Source organism: Equus przewalskii, chromosome 1 (genome assembly GCF_037783145.1).
Source record: "Equus przewalskii isolate Varuska chromosome 1, EquPr2, whole genome shotgun sequence".
NCBI lineage: Eukaryota > Metazoa > Chordata > Mammalia > Perissodactyla > Equidae > Equus > Equus przewalskii.
In genome coordinates this window covers 40,770,722-40,786,005 of record NC_091831.1, presented here as the reverse complement: position 1 = coordinate 40,786,005, position 15,284 = coordinate 40,770,722, and the positions used below count along the sequence as shown (strand labels likewise).

Genomic DNA, 15,284 nt, shown 5'->3' with positions numbered 1-15,284 from the left:
CAACAGAATTGGTCGGTGATGACCAGCATGTCCCTTATGTAATGTTTCCTAGGTCCAGTGGCACTGCAGGTCCCGGATGATTGCAGGGGCCAATTTCTACATTGTGGGCCGGGACCCTGCAGGAATGCCCCACCCTGAGACCAAGAAAGACCTGTATGAACCCACTCATGGGGGCAAGGTCCTGAGCATGGCCCCTGGCCTCACCTCTGTGGAAATCATTCCATTTCGAGTGGCTGCCTACAACAAAGCCAAAAAAATCATGGACTTCTATGATCCAGCAAGGTAGGTTTTTCAGAAGAAAATTCTTTAATCAACATCTATACAACTGGAATAATAAGGCAAAATTTTGGCTCTTTGGAAAATTCTCCAGTGCATCTCCACATACTCCTAATTGGAATGAGAGTCCCTTGAAGGCCAAGACCTGGTCTTACATGTTTTGTGTCCCTAAAGTTGTAGCACAGCCCCTTGCATATAGTAGATGGTCCATAAATATTTCTCTTTCAACCTACATTGCTTGAGCGTGCACTGAGTGCCTGGCACATTTAGTGAAAGGAAGTCAATGCAGGAAAAGATTTCGATGAGTCTTTATGGCACATTCACCATGGTAGGAGCTCACAGAAGTAGGCAGAGCAATGAAAGACACTTCCCATGAACAGAGTAGGTACATGGTAAATATTGAATGGATAGCTGCCGTTATTTCCCTTTTCTTCTGGAAGTTCCTTTACTGAAGAGTTAGCAAACTGCCCAATTCTAGAAGATGCTACATTTTACAGAAAGAAAAAATGTGCTCTAAGAATCCATAAATGCATTCCAGAAATCTTTGGGGTAGATGTTATTTACCTGCACTGAGTTCTTTGTTGCTACCCTGTGACAGGCACAACGAGTTTGACTTCATCTCAGGAACTCGTATGAGGAAGCTGGCCCGGGAAGGAGAAAATCCCCCTGATGGCTTCATGGCCCCCAAAGCCTGGAAGGTCCTGACAGATTATTACAGGTCCCTGGAGAAGGACAACTAAATGCCCTTCGGCTCCAGAGTTTCTTTCTGAAGTGCTCTTTGATTCCTTTCTCTATTTTCGTGATTAGATGCTTTGTATCCAATTGCTTCTCAATGACTGATTTTAGTGTTTTATAATGAGGGAAAAATTGTGTTTACAATTTAAAGTCAACTTCAAAATATATATATATATATATATATATATATATATATATGTATATATAAAATCAAACTGAAGACCAAATCTTAGCAGATAAAAGCAATATTATCATCATTTCAGGATGAAATTAGTTGCATTCTCTACTGCATCTGAGCAGGAAGGTCCCAGATTTCTTAAAGCTTTGACCTTGTGTCTAGTTTACTTGCCAAAAAGTAAAGCATATTTTCCAGCTAAAAGCTTGCCCACCAGCACTCACCCAATGTTGTACACCAGTAATAAAGTAAGTCAGATGAGGAGCCTTTTCTATACATCTGACCAAAAAAAAAAAAAAAAATTTCTCACCCTAAATGAGGTGTGACCCACACGTCAAGAATCTTGCTAACATTTCACCCCATGCCTGTATACAGCCTTACTGCCAATCTCTTTTGTGCTGAAGTATGACTTGACTGGAGAAACCAAATGTGTGAAAATGTGAATTTAATCTCAGATCTATGCAACCTAGTTCTGCCGTGAAAGTTATATTGTCTGATAAGAAAAGAAGTCAATGCCCTTCTGTGAATAAGATAACTCCAGTTAATTGGCAACTTTTAATTAAATAGCATAGAGTGTTTTGATGAAAAGATTTGCACCCAGGGCTAGACAATCTGGCAATGTTGTGGAAAGTTGATTTTTCTCCTCTTTGCTGTGGTCATTGGGTCCCATGGAGAGGCTGTGCCTGTTGACTGCAGCAGTGTCTGCTGTAACCAAAAACAATTCACATTAGCAGACTAGCGAGCTGCTGGAACTGGAAAAGACTGCAGAAAACATGGAATCCAACCCTTTCATCTTACAGGTGACCAAACTAAGACGATGCACAAGCACGTGCTTCGTGAGCTGCTGAGCACTATAACAAAATACAAAACTGGCATTATTAGGAAGTACAGGTGGCACTACAAGAGCATCCAGGCCACTTGACTCCCTGTCCAGTGCCCCGTCTACACTGTACAATACAGGAGCTGGGTCTGATTCCCCTCAACTGCTGAACAAATCTCCTTGAACAGATGGAACTTACAAAGCAGTAAGTGGATGCTGAAAGGTCCCGAGTTTTCTAAACCCAGCTGATTTTACTGCAGTTGAAAAAAATATTGTTCCAAAGACTCATGCTGTTCCGAAACATCCAACCTCTGATGACTTTACTTCCTGGGAGGCAATCTTTTGTACTTCATGCATAATTCCTTGTTGCTAAGGAATATATGAAGAAACAGTACCTTTTGTACATAGATCTCTCTGGAAGAGACAAACTGGAAAGAGAAAACTGTGATTTTTTTCTTATTCTCAGTTTTTTTAAAAAAACGCTAATTTAGCCAATGAAAGTTCTTTTGAGAATAAATTACATACAATGGCCACAGCAAAGTCTAACTGTCTTTAATAGCTTAGTGCCTGTATTCATTTGATCAGAGGTACTCATTACTGCCTTTTTTTAAAACAGCGTATTTATTGAAAACATGAGATGTAGTGCCTTAACCAATATATTTAGTGATTTTTTAATATATTTAAAACTGTTCTGCTCTAGGACCACACTTAATGACAAATGATCATCTCTATGTACAACGGATGCTTGTTCTTATTTTAATAAATTTCTCAAAACAAAGGCTGAGTCGTTTCTGCCTGTCACACTGAGTGTGGGTTGACCACATGAATGTTGAGGGCTTTGTGACTTTGTATAATTGGAAAGAAACAGCAGTAGCTTTCTTTGACCGTAATTAAGAGGCTGTTGCCCTTGTTTGTGTCATTTTTCAAACTGTGCTGTAGGTGTGACACGTGGCCTCAGCCAAGCACTACAGTGATATTTTCAGAGTTGCTGGGGGTCCTCAAGGACCTCACCCCAGGATTTCACTACATGAGGATCTGACCTGTCGTTTTTTCTTTTTTCTAACTTGTTCCCCTTTTCTCAGTGCCCCCAAGGAGTTGCACCAGCAGCGTTGGGAGCAGTTGTGTTTTTTGCCCCACAGCAACTTCTGTACCTCCGCTAATCTCTGCAGTTGCTACTTTTCTATGCAGAAAGGATCTAACCTGTTTCCACCCATGCTTTCAGGCAGGCCTGCAGTTTTGGGTTTTTTCCTCCGTGAGTGCCTGCCTCCTTTTTGTCCTAAAGGCTTCATGGAAGTTTTTCTATTGGTCCTCACTTCAAATAAAACTTGTATAATAGCCAACTCACAGCCACCACTTGTTGCCCCTCCCTCTTTCTCCCCAGAGGCTTGCTGGCTCCTAGTGACAATTAGCAGGACAAAAAAAGGGCAGGAAATGTGTAAGTCCTATGAAGACGTAAGTGGTGCTGAGGGAGCATGCCAAACTGTACGGGGCAGTGTGAGAGAATCCTGGAAAGGCATATGTAAATCATTGGGTCAGATAACGGCAGACTTACAAATATATCAACACTTATGTCAGCCACAAGATTTCTTTCCAACCCCTATTCCCTGCAAGAAGAAACATATCTTGGTTACTTGAGAACAGCAAGTTGGTTTTTGCTTTTTCCTCATCTTCCTATTACCTGACTTTTTAGGTCTAGCACTGATCTTCAATAGACTTTCCCGATTGGTTATCAGAAATTAGATGGGCACCAGATCAATCAACTGTTCTCATGTCTAAAGCATTGATGGAACAATAGTGCAGCTTTTGCCTATGAAGTTGAATGATACAGGTTTCTATTATTCAGGCATATCCCCTAATATCCCCTTGCATAAATTATCAAGAATCGACTATAGCTATCGAAAGAGTAACCACTTATTTTTGTCGTCCCCCAGGATGCATTTAATTCTTTGGTCAATTTTAACTATTATTGGGCCACTCATCATACACATTCATCAAATGTGATATACAAGCAATTCACTAATATACACTCCAAAGGGCTGCCTAATTGTTTTGCTTATAGTTTTGTTGAAATTATTACTAAAAACAAATGGGGCACTGGCTAGAGTTTGGACATTTTAGTTGGATACAGAAAAACCTAGACAAAATAAAAATAAGACTTTTCCATAGGGCTAGCAAAGAATGGTGGGTGCAAGGAAGTCTTGAACTCAGAAAGAAGCCTTTCAGAGGTGAGCCCTGGTAGGTTTTCAATGGCTTATCTTTTGTAATCGAGGTGCTTCCCCCCAGCCCCCAAGCCTATTACCCTTTTCACAGACCTTCTGATTTGGATTTATTGGAGGGAACACCTGTCTAAAGGAGTAAGAAATCTAAATTATAGAATGTTTTAAAAAGTAATACAGTTTTATCACCTTCAAATAAATAAGCAACAACTGATGGGCACAGCTCTTTTAATGTCATAATATATGTTTGTAATTGCTGGCATCACTAATACACACTTCATTTGGTAAAGTTCCTAAATATAGTTGGTTTGTTTCAGAAGCTTAAACTTGCTCTGCACCTATTTTACTAAAATCATGTAAGTGAAATTTCTTATAAAGTGTAATATATTACACAAACTTCCAGGTAAAGAAAAATCTTGATTTATGTTTATTGCATAAGCCTGCTTTCCATAAATAGCTCAGAGGTACAGTTCAGTTGAGCACAGGTTGTCATAATAATGGACTGCTTTCACGTAAAGAACTCCAATACTGATCTGGTATTTTAAACTAGTTAAGATTGCCCCTATAAATATATCTGCTAAGGAGAACCTAGTTATGGAAGAAATGAATTCCATCAACCACTAAAGAGGTTGTATTACCCCATCCTATTCTCCGATCATAAAAAGAATTATATAAAGTACCAGGTCTTTGGATATTCAAGGTAAACCACCAAAGAAAAAGCTTACAGCTCCAACAGAGTGAAGGAAGTAAGTTTAATAAACAGAAACACCAGGTACATGGAAGTGTCTGTGACTTGTCTACCTCACAGCATGTCTCAGAATTTGTGCCTATTAAAACAAATCCATTTACCAAGGCTGACACAAATCAGACGCTAAGAAAGCCACCCAGTTTAGAATTCCTGATGATCAGGTCAGTATTGCGAAGGGCCCTATGTCTGTCAGTTTGGCCACTGTTGCCACAGTGTGCTGTTTAGTGAAAACTGGGATGGGAACTTAAAATGCATCTATTTCAGCATCTCCATTATTGTACAGATAAGGAAACGGAGGCCCATAAATGTGAGATTTGCCTAAGGACATAACCTACAGCCATTTCACTTCCCAACTTCCAAAGCATTTTCACAGGCTTCTTAGAACAATCCCAGAACATACATGTTAAGATTCCTATTTACAGATAAGGGAACAGATGCCAACAGAAGTAAAGAGATTTGCCTAAGGCAACTTTGCTTCATATATACATATTATATTATATATATTATAAAAGTTCCACACGTGGGATTGAAACCTATAAAGTTGAAAATGACTTGTAATAAGCCTCTGCACAATTTCTTCTGCTAGAATGTACAAGGATGTGAAAGACCTTCACTCCCACAGTAACGAGAAACCGAGACAAAATAAAAAATAATACCTTTCTACGAGGCTGGCAAAGAATGGTGGATGCAAAAAATTCTTCATGAACTGACTTCTGGGGAGAAATAAGCCCTTCAGAGGTGAGCACAGAGCCTTGGGACTTGTTTATTCCAGGGGCAGACTCCTGAATCTGGATGTAGGGTATGGAAGAGCAGGCAGGCCTGCCTTAGATGGAGAGACTTTGCAGGGATGAGAATTCAGTCAACCCTCAGACAACGGTGACTGCAACCTGGAAACATATTCAAAAACAAACTGCTAGACTAGACCATCCCCTTTCCCTGCATTCTGCAGAGAAAGTGGCAGAAGAGGAGCTGGGAGTCCTGTGCATTCTCTCAGTGACTGGAGGCCAGAACTCTGTCAGAACTGAATACAAGGAATCACAAACATCTGACCTGCAACCCAAACTCCTCCCAGGTCAAATACTGCTGAGATCAAAAGGCTGCTGCACAGGAGAGCAGGGGCTGGGCTAAGCCCCGTCAACACAATCTTATTAAAGCAACAGGCCATGGGGCCTGGCTGGTGGCATGGTGGTTGGCTTTGCGTGCTCAGCTTTGGCAGCCTGGGGTTCATGGATTCAGATCGTGGGAGTGGACCTGCACACTGCTCATCAAGCCATGCTGTGGCGACATCCCACGTACAAAATAGAGGAAGATTGGCACAGATGTTAGCTCAGTGACAATCTTCCTCAAGCAAAAAGAGGAAGATTGGTAACTGACAACAGATGTTAGCTCGGGGCCAATCTTCCTCACCAAAAAAAAAAAAGCTACAGGCCAGACCCAACCTAACTAAACTCTAGGAGGAATGGGAATGATCACCCTTGGTCCTAACTGCCTGTAAGAGGAAAGGGCCTGCACTCCCAGAAAATAAAACAAAAATCAATGTTACACTTCAGTCTCCACTGTTTTTTCATACCCATTATCTGGAACAAAACAAATTACAAATTAAAAAGTGGTCACCTCGCTAAAGAGTTGGGCATGCCTGGAAGCACTCCATCATCAAGTGAAGTAGAGCTTATGGGATTGGACCAAGCAGTCCCTGAAGGCCTTGCACACAAACTGTACTGTATGTTGCTCATACTTGTAGCGTGCCCACTTGAGTTATAACACTGCCTTCATTTAGCATTATGGCTTCATGTGACCAGCTGGTTGTCATTGTTTGTCCAGACACCTTCCTCACAAACTCAAGTTCCTGTGGATGAAATACCGCTCTCCTTTTGCATTTAGTCTTGACGAGTCAGTAAATCCAGATACTTGCTCTCAGACCATTTAAACCAAAGGAGTTCCTGGAGGGCCATTCTTTCAAAGCTGCGGACTGCCAGGGCTGATTTCTGACCTGGGTTTGCACGCTGATTTCCAGGACTTTGAATCCTGAATGTGGCAATTTAAAGATAAACAGTTGGAGTTTGTTTAATCCACTGGAGGAATAAAAGCAAGATTCTTAAGCAATTCCTACTAAAAAACCTTCTAGAGCTTTGAGTTTCTATCCTTTAAGGCCAGTTCTATGGCTTCCCTTTGATCTCATGAGCTCCCCATACACTTCAAGTAACTTCTATATTATTGCTTAGGTCGGCTAGAGTGGGTTGCATGCAATAGAACCCTAACTGGCACTCTTTCTAAGACTATGACTACGGCCCAGTAGATACTGCTCACCTCCCTCAGACATGTCTGCAGAGGACTTTACTGGATGCAGTACCATCCCCTATTTGAGTATCTCTGCCATTCTTAGAAGTTCTGGAAGCTATGCATCTTCAGAACAGTGGGGCATATACCATTGTGTTCTGTTCTCAGTTCCAAGTTTTTCATGTCAGAAATTATTTCAATGTTTGGCTCTTGTTTTAAAACCGAGCTGTCATGAATCAAACCTGTATTCTTGACGCATTCCATACCAGCATTAACATTCACTGGCACTATATTTCAAAGCATAAAAGCTTACATCTAAAAGTGTTTTTAAGTCGATTGATAACTGCAAATATTAGACAATCACAAAAATGTACTTCCAGTTCAGTGTTTTAGTAATGAGACCCTTATGCACTGTTAGTATTAACCAGTGTTACTGAGGATGTTTTGTTGTTATTCACATTACTAACTGGTTTTTTAAGTTTGATTTCATTTGTATCTGGCATCTATGCTATACGTCTTCTCCTCAATGCAATTTCATGAACATGATGACTTGGACAGAATTTTCACCTATACTTGTAAAGAAAGCTTTAACTTGTGAGATGATTAGGGAACTCCATCTTTGATGACTAAATCTACAATAAATCTAATAATGAAGGCTCTCTAAAGATTTCTGTCACCTCTAAATGGAATGATTCTGACTTTAGTTGAGGCTTCCAATCGGTGCTGCGGTTTTAGTCATGCAGGATATATGCTCAGCATATCAGAATTCTATTCAATATTCTGACACTGACTTTATGAGAAGCTAAAAAGAGAATTATAAAAATATACATCATCCAATTTATTTTCTTTATCCAGAAGAAAGTTGTAACATTTGTCCACAAACAGCACAATTCTAGTAAATAAAAAATTCCTACCAAGGAGGGATGCTGCCATTTTTACACAGGTACTCAAAGCTTGAGACAGCCTCATCTAACACTGACTCTGTAAGTTATAGCTACTAACCGTTAGGTTATTATGGTCCATATAGAATATTTAGATTATCCCAACCCAGTTTTGATAAGATGGTGAGTTCTGGGTCACCCTACAGGTTGGGGTTTGAATGAGATAGAAAGGAGAGAAATCGTAAAAGAGATACTGAATCGATTCAAATATTGAGCTACTAAGTTCTATTTATCTATTTATTTATTTGAGGAAGATTAGCCCTGAGCTAACTGCTGCCAATCCTCCTCTTTTTGCTGTGGAAGCCTGGCCCTGAGCTAACATCCATGCCCATCTTCCTCTACTTTATACGTGGGATGCCTGCCTCAGCATGGCTTTTACCAAGCGGTGCCACGTCCGCACCCAGGATCCGAACTGGCAAACCCCGGCCCGCCGAGAAGCGGAACGTGCAAACTTAACCGCTACACCACAGGACCGGCCCCAACTAAGTTCTATTTTAAAAAGGGCCTGGTATAGTTTGAAACACATCAACTTATCAGAAGTTGCCCAATGATGAGGCTTTTAGAGAAACATCACACAGGTCATCATTTCAATCACAATCCCTAGAGTACAGGCCTAGGGATCATGGAAATGCTTTGAGTATAGAGAATTCTCTAAAATTGAGCCTGGTCAACAGCTACGTACATCAGTGTGAAAAAGTAATAAAATAACATGGTAGCTAATATTTGAGCAGTAATTGTGCCAGGCACTGTGCTGAGTGTCTTACATGCATCATTTCATTACACAACCCTCTAAGGTGGGTGCCACTGTCGCTCCATTTTATAAATGAGAAACTGAGGCTTAAAGAAGTTAAGTAACTAGTCCAAGGACACATGGTTAATTAATGGAGAGCCGGGATTTAAACTCAGGCAGTCTAACTCTAGATCCAGTACTCTTAACTTACCCACAGTGAAATACCTTAGAACCTAGAATCCAACATATGTCAAATGCATGGAACAGAAGAAGAATAGATTATCTAACACTAAATGCTCTTTAAAATCATATAATAGTTTCCTCAATTACTTTAAGGCATTAAGATGCCTAGATGAGTCATGATTGCTGGGATTAGTGTATTTCTCTAACTTCATTGATGATTAAAATCATGATAAATTTAATAACTTCTACTGTAAGATATTCTGAATTTAAGAGAAGATAACAAGAAAGGACATAAGGAGGAATATATCACCCCTTATTTTTGACCAATAAATCCTCAGCTTAAAATTAAAGGATTACTAAAATTCATACTAAAACAAAATAATGATTAGATACTAGAATGTATGCAAGAGTGAAAGCAGCATGGCAAGATAAAAAGAGTCTAAGTTTTAGAAACCAAAACCCCAGAAAACTTTACATAACTGAAAAGACCAAGGAGTAAGTAGAGAAAAATCAATAAAGAGGGACCTTTTTATTACATATTTATAAAATAATAGTATAATATAGTTATTAAAAATGGAGACGAAATTTTTTATTTTTGGTTATCTCATGTTTTGCATTCAATATTTCGATCTTCACAATTTTTCAAAACTTGCTTTTTGTTATCCAAAGTGTTCTCCTGCAACCTCTACCCCACTCAAAGCACAACTGAATAAACTATCCAACAGGTTCTAGTGAAAGACTTATTATCAAAGAAATTAATCCAATAACTCATGAATAAAGACTGTTTTCAAAGAAATACAATTAAACAATATGAAGCATAATTTAATCTTTCTGATTATTCAGAAGGCACCTGAAGATCATATTGTGCCATTTTCCTCATGCTGTGTGTTTAAGTGCTTCTAACAGAATTCTGGTTAGTGAAATTTTGAACAAAAAAATGTTTCATATGCACTGCACATAGCATCAAATGACTACAATCACAATATGGGAATTTTGATGTGTACATTTGCACTAACTAGGGCGTAATTTATAATATGCTAAGAAAACTGTAAAAATTAAAATTATAAAATGAGTATTTTTAGCACATTTAGTAATAGCTACTTGTTTTAAACTATCATTTCATTTTTGATGATGAAATTATATTTGACCATAATTAAAGAACATACAACTTTAAAATAACATTTAAAAAACCACAGTTACAACAGAACTATGTTACATTAAATGAAGAAAGGAAAGTCACACACATGTATTGAATGGCACTGAGGTTTTTCAAAGCCATTCTTTTGAAAGGCTTTCAATCCACCTTTACATATATCAATTTAACAAATGTCTCTACTCAGTGTGTTTGCATAAAGAGGTGAAATCACTGTTGATCACACAACTGCCTGACAACCATTCAATGCTGATCAGTGAACAAGTATTTTTATTTGATTATCCTGACAACTGTAATAATTGAGCCACATCTAAATATTCAGATGTGCCTGTCCAACTATTCAACTGCAGAGAAACGCTCAACTTAAAAAAAAGTGAAACAAGCAACAACTGGAAATGGCTGAATCACTGTACCTTTTAGACACAACCTTAAATCTCAGTTTTGCTATATACTATGTGGTACTTTTGGATTCAGTAGTTGGGGTAAAAAAAAGTTTCTGTATTCAAACGTATCTACAGAATGTCAATATAAAATGTGTGAATATATACATTTAATACACACACACACACACACACGCACACACTCACGAAACCAGCACTTAACCACATCCCTATTTCTCACTAATGACTCAATGAATCATTTGTTACTTTCAGACCAGCTTAGATGCTATAAGGCTGCAACATATGGCTAAAGAGGTCAAACACAAGCACCCACATTCAAGCTGGATTAAATTGTTCCTCCTCATGATTTCTGACAAGTAGTAATACCGTTTATATAACAACTATGTCTTAATAACTTAGAATTCAGAGTATAAAACCAGTGTCATAAACATTTAACTCTCACTGTTTACAGAACGCTCCTCCTTCCATTCTATTTCCAATAACGGTAAGAGAGCACACCAAACTAGGTCACATTGAACTGTACAAACCATCTGTACTCTTAATCCAAACAAACATGTGTTAACACATTCTGAAATGCTGCATCCTTTGATTTCTTCATCTTTTCTATTGCCCGATGCAGATCTTGTTGTTGCACAGGCCGAATTTCATCTTCATCATGGCTAAAATGCAAACAAAACCACCAAATATTCAAATAGCTTTAGAATACACATCCCTAAAATATTTTACTAAGATTAAAACTCTCTTTCCCATCCAAGACCCCAAAGACAACCAGAATTAAGAGCCTCATGTGAAGACTTTCAGGAATGATCTATGCATATACAAATCTTAAGAGCTTTTTAAAAAGCTCTGACTACTAAGAGGTATGAAGCTAAAATGGCTGGCTATCAACATTATACCTATGGCAACTAAAATCAAATACATCACATAAGAATATAAGTAAAGATTATCATAAGGTGAAAATGTTATATAAAGGAGTGTCAGTTTACCTAAATGGGAATATAATTCCAGTCAAAGACTCTAAAGTTATTTCCATGAAAACTGGAATTAAAAAGCAGCATTCCTAGGTATACGTTCATGTACATGTTTAGCTTCTGATGAACTGCAAATAAAATCCTTTGCTAGTATTAAAACACAACTAAGCTAAGTCCTCCCCAAGCCAATAATGAGAAAAACAAAATAGAGTATACCTCCTTTGCAATTTACAAACAGGAGAAAACATTCAGGGAAAAAGTTATGATAACCTAAGTCTATTAGTCAAATCTTTCATACTGAAATACAACATTTTCTGGACTTTGGGGACAGCAGAAAAACAGTACTTTCATTATTAAGGTAATTTATTTAAGAAAAATTTATTCATAGGTTGTTTTTTCCCTCCTCTGAATCTTACATAAAGAATAAAAACCTTTGGAGGGCAGATTCTTGGCTACAGAGATCAAAAGTATTCCCAACTTTAGAGCTAGAGTAGCTGGATCAATCTGGCAACAAATAAATCGAGTGACCCTCTCCATGAAGAGGCCCAAGGAGCACTCAAGACAGGTCCTGAACTAGTGCATACATGGCTACTAATTAACAGGGTAGCTTTCATGCAAACCTTCCTATACCAAAGGAAACTTTTGGGGAAGCTTGCTATGGCGATGCACTGTAACTAAACATATGAATAAAACAAGCAAACCCAGGTCACTTGGAGTGAAAGCCTCAGGGGGATGAGAAAGGGAGACTTAGAAACAAAGGGACAAGAGGTGGAAAACTCATTCAACAGAAGCCGTCAAAACTACACTGGTTTGCTGTGTCAGAAATTCTTCATTGGCAGGTCGGTATTTTGAACAGGGGTTTAGAAATGCAGTAGTACATGGGTTCAGGGCAAGTGGCCTTTTGGGAAACTTCCTTAAGGGACATGGTTCCTCAGAGCTGAGTTACTCCAGTTCACTAGTATCTTTGCTGGAATAAGGGTGGTCCAAAATTGGTTTTGCAAGCTCACGGTACTTTGAAACTGGTTTTACGTGAACTTTTTTTGCAGTGACAAATGGTTTCTTTGTTTAGTAAATACATTACTGTTAACAAATTGAAATTTAGTCCCCAGCAACGTCCTCCCATTTACGTGTGAAATTTCTGGAAGACCAGGTACTCATTTCCATAAGAAATGAAACTTAAGAATTTAATATACAAAAGCAATCCTAGGGTACTCGAGAACCCTGTTTTCCTAGCAGAGATGGGCAAGCCTACGTTTCTGCCAGTTTCTGTGATCCAGCTCATGGACTTCTAGTAGAAATTCAGCTTTTATTTCTTCCTCTTCATTCCAGACCCTCCCCACAGTCCCCTAACCCTAATTCATTTTCAGAACTTCCTTTTAGAAAAAACGCAATAAATAAAGTTGAGGGGCAGGGTGTTAATTCCAATTTAACTTTCATTCCATAAGCAAAACTGGTATTGTAAAGCAAAATAAAAGAAACTAACCTAAAAGCTCTAAAAGGGTTTGACTAACATTAGAGATCAACTCTAAATACACATACCTTTCTTCTGATGTAGAATTAACATATTCCCTGACACAGAGGAGGGCAGCATCTCGACACATCTCTTTTAGGTCACTTCCTGAAAACCCATCAGTTTCCTGGGCAACTTCTAGCAGGTCCACATGCCTATCCACCTTAAACACATAGAAAACAGGCTTAAAAAACAAATACAAAATATACTGCAGGGGCAGGCCCCATGGCCAAGTGGTTAAGTTCGTGTGCTCCGCTTCAGTGGCCCAGAGTTTTGCCGGTTTGGATCCTGGGCAAGGACCTAGCACCGCTCATCAAGCCATGCTGAGGTGGCGCAAGTAGAAGGAACTACAACTAGAATATACAACTATGTTCTGGGGGGCTATTGGGGAAAGAAGAAAAAGAAAAAAAGACTGGCAACAGATGTTAGCTCAGGGCCAATCTTAAAAAAAAAAAAAAATGTACTACTGTTCAACGTTAATTTAAAAAATAAAATAAAATAAAATATACTGCAAATGGTATATCCAAACACTCTTTTTAAAAGATTTTATTTTTTCCTTTTTCTCCCCAAAGTCCCCCGGTACACAGTTGTATACTCTTCGTTGTGGGTCCTCTAGTTGTGGCATGTGGGACGCTGCCTCAGCGTGGTCTGATGAGCAGTGCCATGTCCGCGCCCAGGATTCTAACCAACGAAACACTGGGCCGCCTGCAGTGGAGCGCGCAAACTTAACCACTCGGCCACGGGGCCAGCCCCCAAACACTCTTTTTAGAATTAAAGAACATTAAGCATATTGAACTAGCAGGGGTGGAGAATCACTAAAAAGTATTTTCAGTTTCTGGGAGGGTTTTTTTTTTTAGCCATAAAGCTTAAAATTTGAAATCTAATTTTCATTAATTGTCGTTATGACCAAAAGAGTTAAATAAGTTTCACTACATATCTCATGGAGTGAAGAGGAAGAAGAGGCATTTAAACACTGCTAGATTCACTTCAGTACCTCTTAGGAAGGTCCTCTTTTCTACAATATGCTCAATGTACTTGGCACATAGCCTACATCATTAAGTCCCAAATCTGTAACAGAAAACATATTCCACTGAAATATTCTAACATTCAGTTAGCTGTAAAGTTTTGACATTTTACCATCTCAACACTAATTCAGCACCTATAGTCTTGCTCCCCAACCTAAGCTTAAACAGTCAAGCCAATTAAGTGATTGTCCTGGGCACATAACAAACTTGGGATAATATCATCATACTAAACTTACTGTAGATTAAGAGAAAATGAGTAAGAAAAAAAGGTACTTATAATAATTACCATCTATTAAATGATTCCTTTATGTCATTCACTGTGCTAAGCACCTTACATGTATTATTCTCATTTAATCTTGTCAGGTAAGTATTCTCATTTTCATTTTCAGATAATAGTGAGACCTGGAAAGGTTAAATAAATTGTCCAAGGTCACACCACTGCCAGAGCCAGGATTTGAATACAATGCAGTAGAGGTCCAGCTGTATTTTTCCCCCATATAGCTAAGCACTTGTTTTAACATTTACCTTATGCCATTGATTTAAAATACCAACTTTATTAGTTACTAAATTCCCATTTGTTTTCGTGGAAGTGTGGAAACCCAGTGTTTAAGTAAGAACAGCAACTCTGCACAAGGACAAAAAACTGGGAGGTGAGAAGACATGGGGTCTACTGTCAGCTTTGAAACTGGGACCTCACATGATAGTGTTCTCATTCCTAAATATGGGAGTTCAATAAAGAAAAATCATATTCTTCGATAAAAAGAGAAGTGAACCCATAAAGTAGGTGTGGAACAAGCAGCAATTATAAACAAATAAATAAACTGAAATAAGCTTTAATATGTAAGCAGTAAAATAATCATTTAATTTGGGGTAGAAAAACCATGTAAAGACTAGGCCGGTGAAAGACAAGATTAGACTGTATAAAAAACCAAAACGTAGTTATTTGAAATTTATAATAGTCACACTCTGTTGAAAGGGAAAATAAAACAGGCTGGGTGCGACATTTGAAAGGAAAAACCCCAAAAGTTGCAAGTAAAAGATTGAAAAAGGTACACAAGGCAAATATTAACCAAAAGAAAGTGAATGTAGCTTCTATTTACATCAGATCAACAGATTTTTAGTT

The 15,284-nt window shown here is 38.5% G+C and overlaps 2 protein-coding genes across 3 annotated transcripts in view; one reads left to right on the top strand and one right to left on the bottom strand.

The window, feature by feature from the left end:
- PAPSS2 (3'-phosphoadenosine 5'-phosphosulfate synthase 2) overlaps positions 1-2,784 on the top strand; it is a 78,784-nt gene extending 76,000 nt beyond the window's left edge. For both annotated transcript variants that reach the window (XM_008518435.2, XM_008518436.2), the window contains 2 exons: positions 53-282; positions 875-2,784. In XM_008518435.2, the coding sequence (XP_008516657.1) occupies positions 53-282; positions 875-1,016 (372 nt within the window). In that variant the 3' untranslated portion in view covers positions 1,017-2,784. The remainder of the gene's footprint in view (positions 1-52; positions 283-874) is intronic.
- Positions 2,785-9,611: 6,827 nt separating this feature from the next.
- The window catches only part of ATAD1 (ATPase family AAA domain containing 1), a 52,708-nt gene continuing 47,035 nt past the window's right edge, over positions 9,612-15,284 (bottom strand). The window contains exons 9-10 of the mRNA XM_070611222.1: positions 13,166-13,299; positions 9,612-11,314 (exon numbers count right to left, since the gene is read on the bottom strand). Of these exons, the coding sequence (XP_070467323.1) occupies positions 11,194-11,314; positions 13,166-13,299 (255 nt within the window). The 3' untranslated portion in view covers positions 9,612-11,193. The remainder of the gene's footprint in view (positions 11,315-13,165; positions 13,300-15,284) is intronic.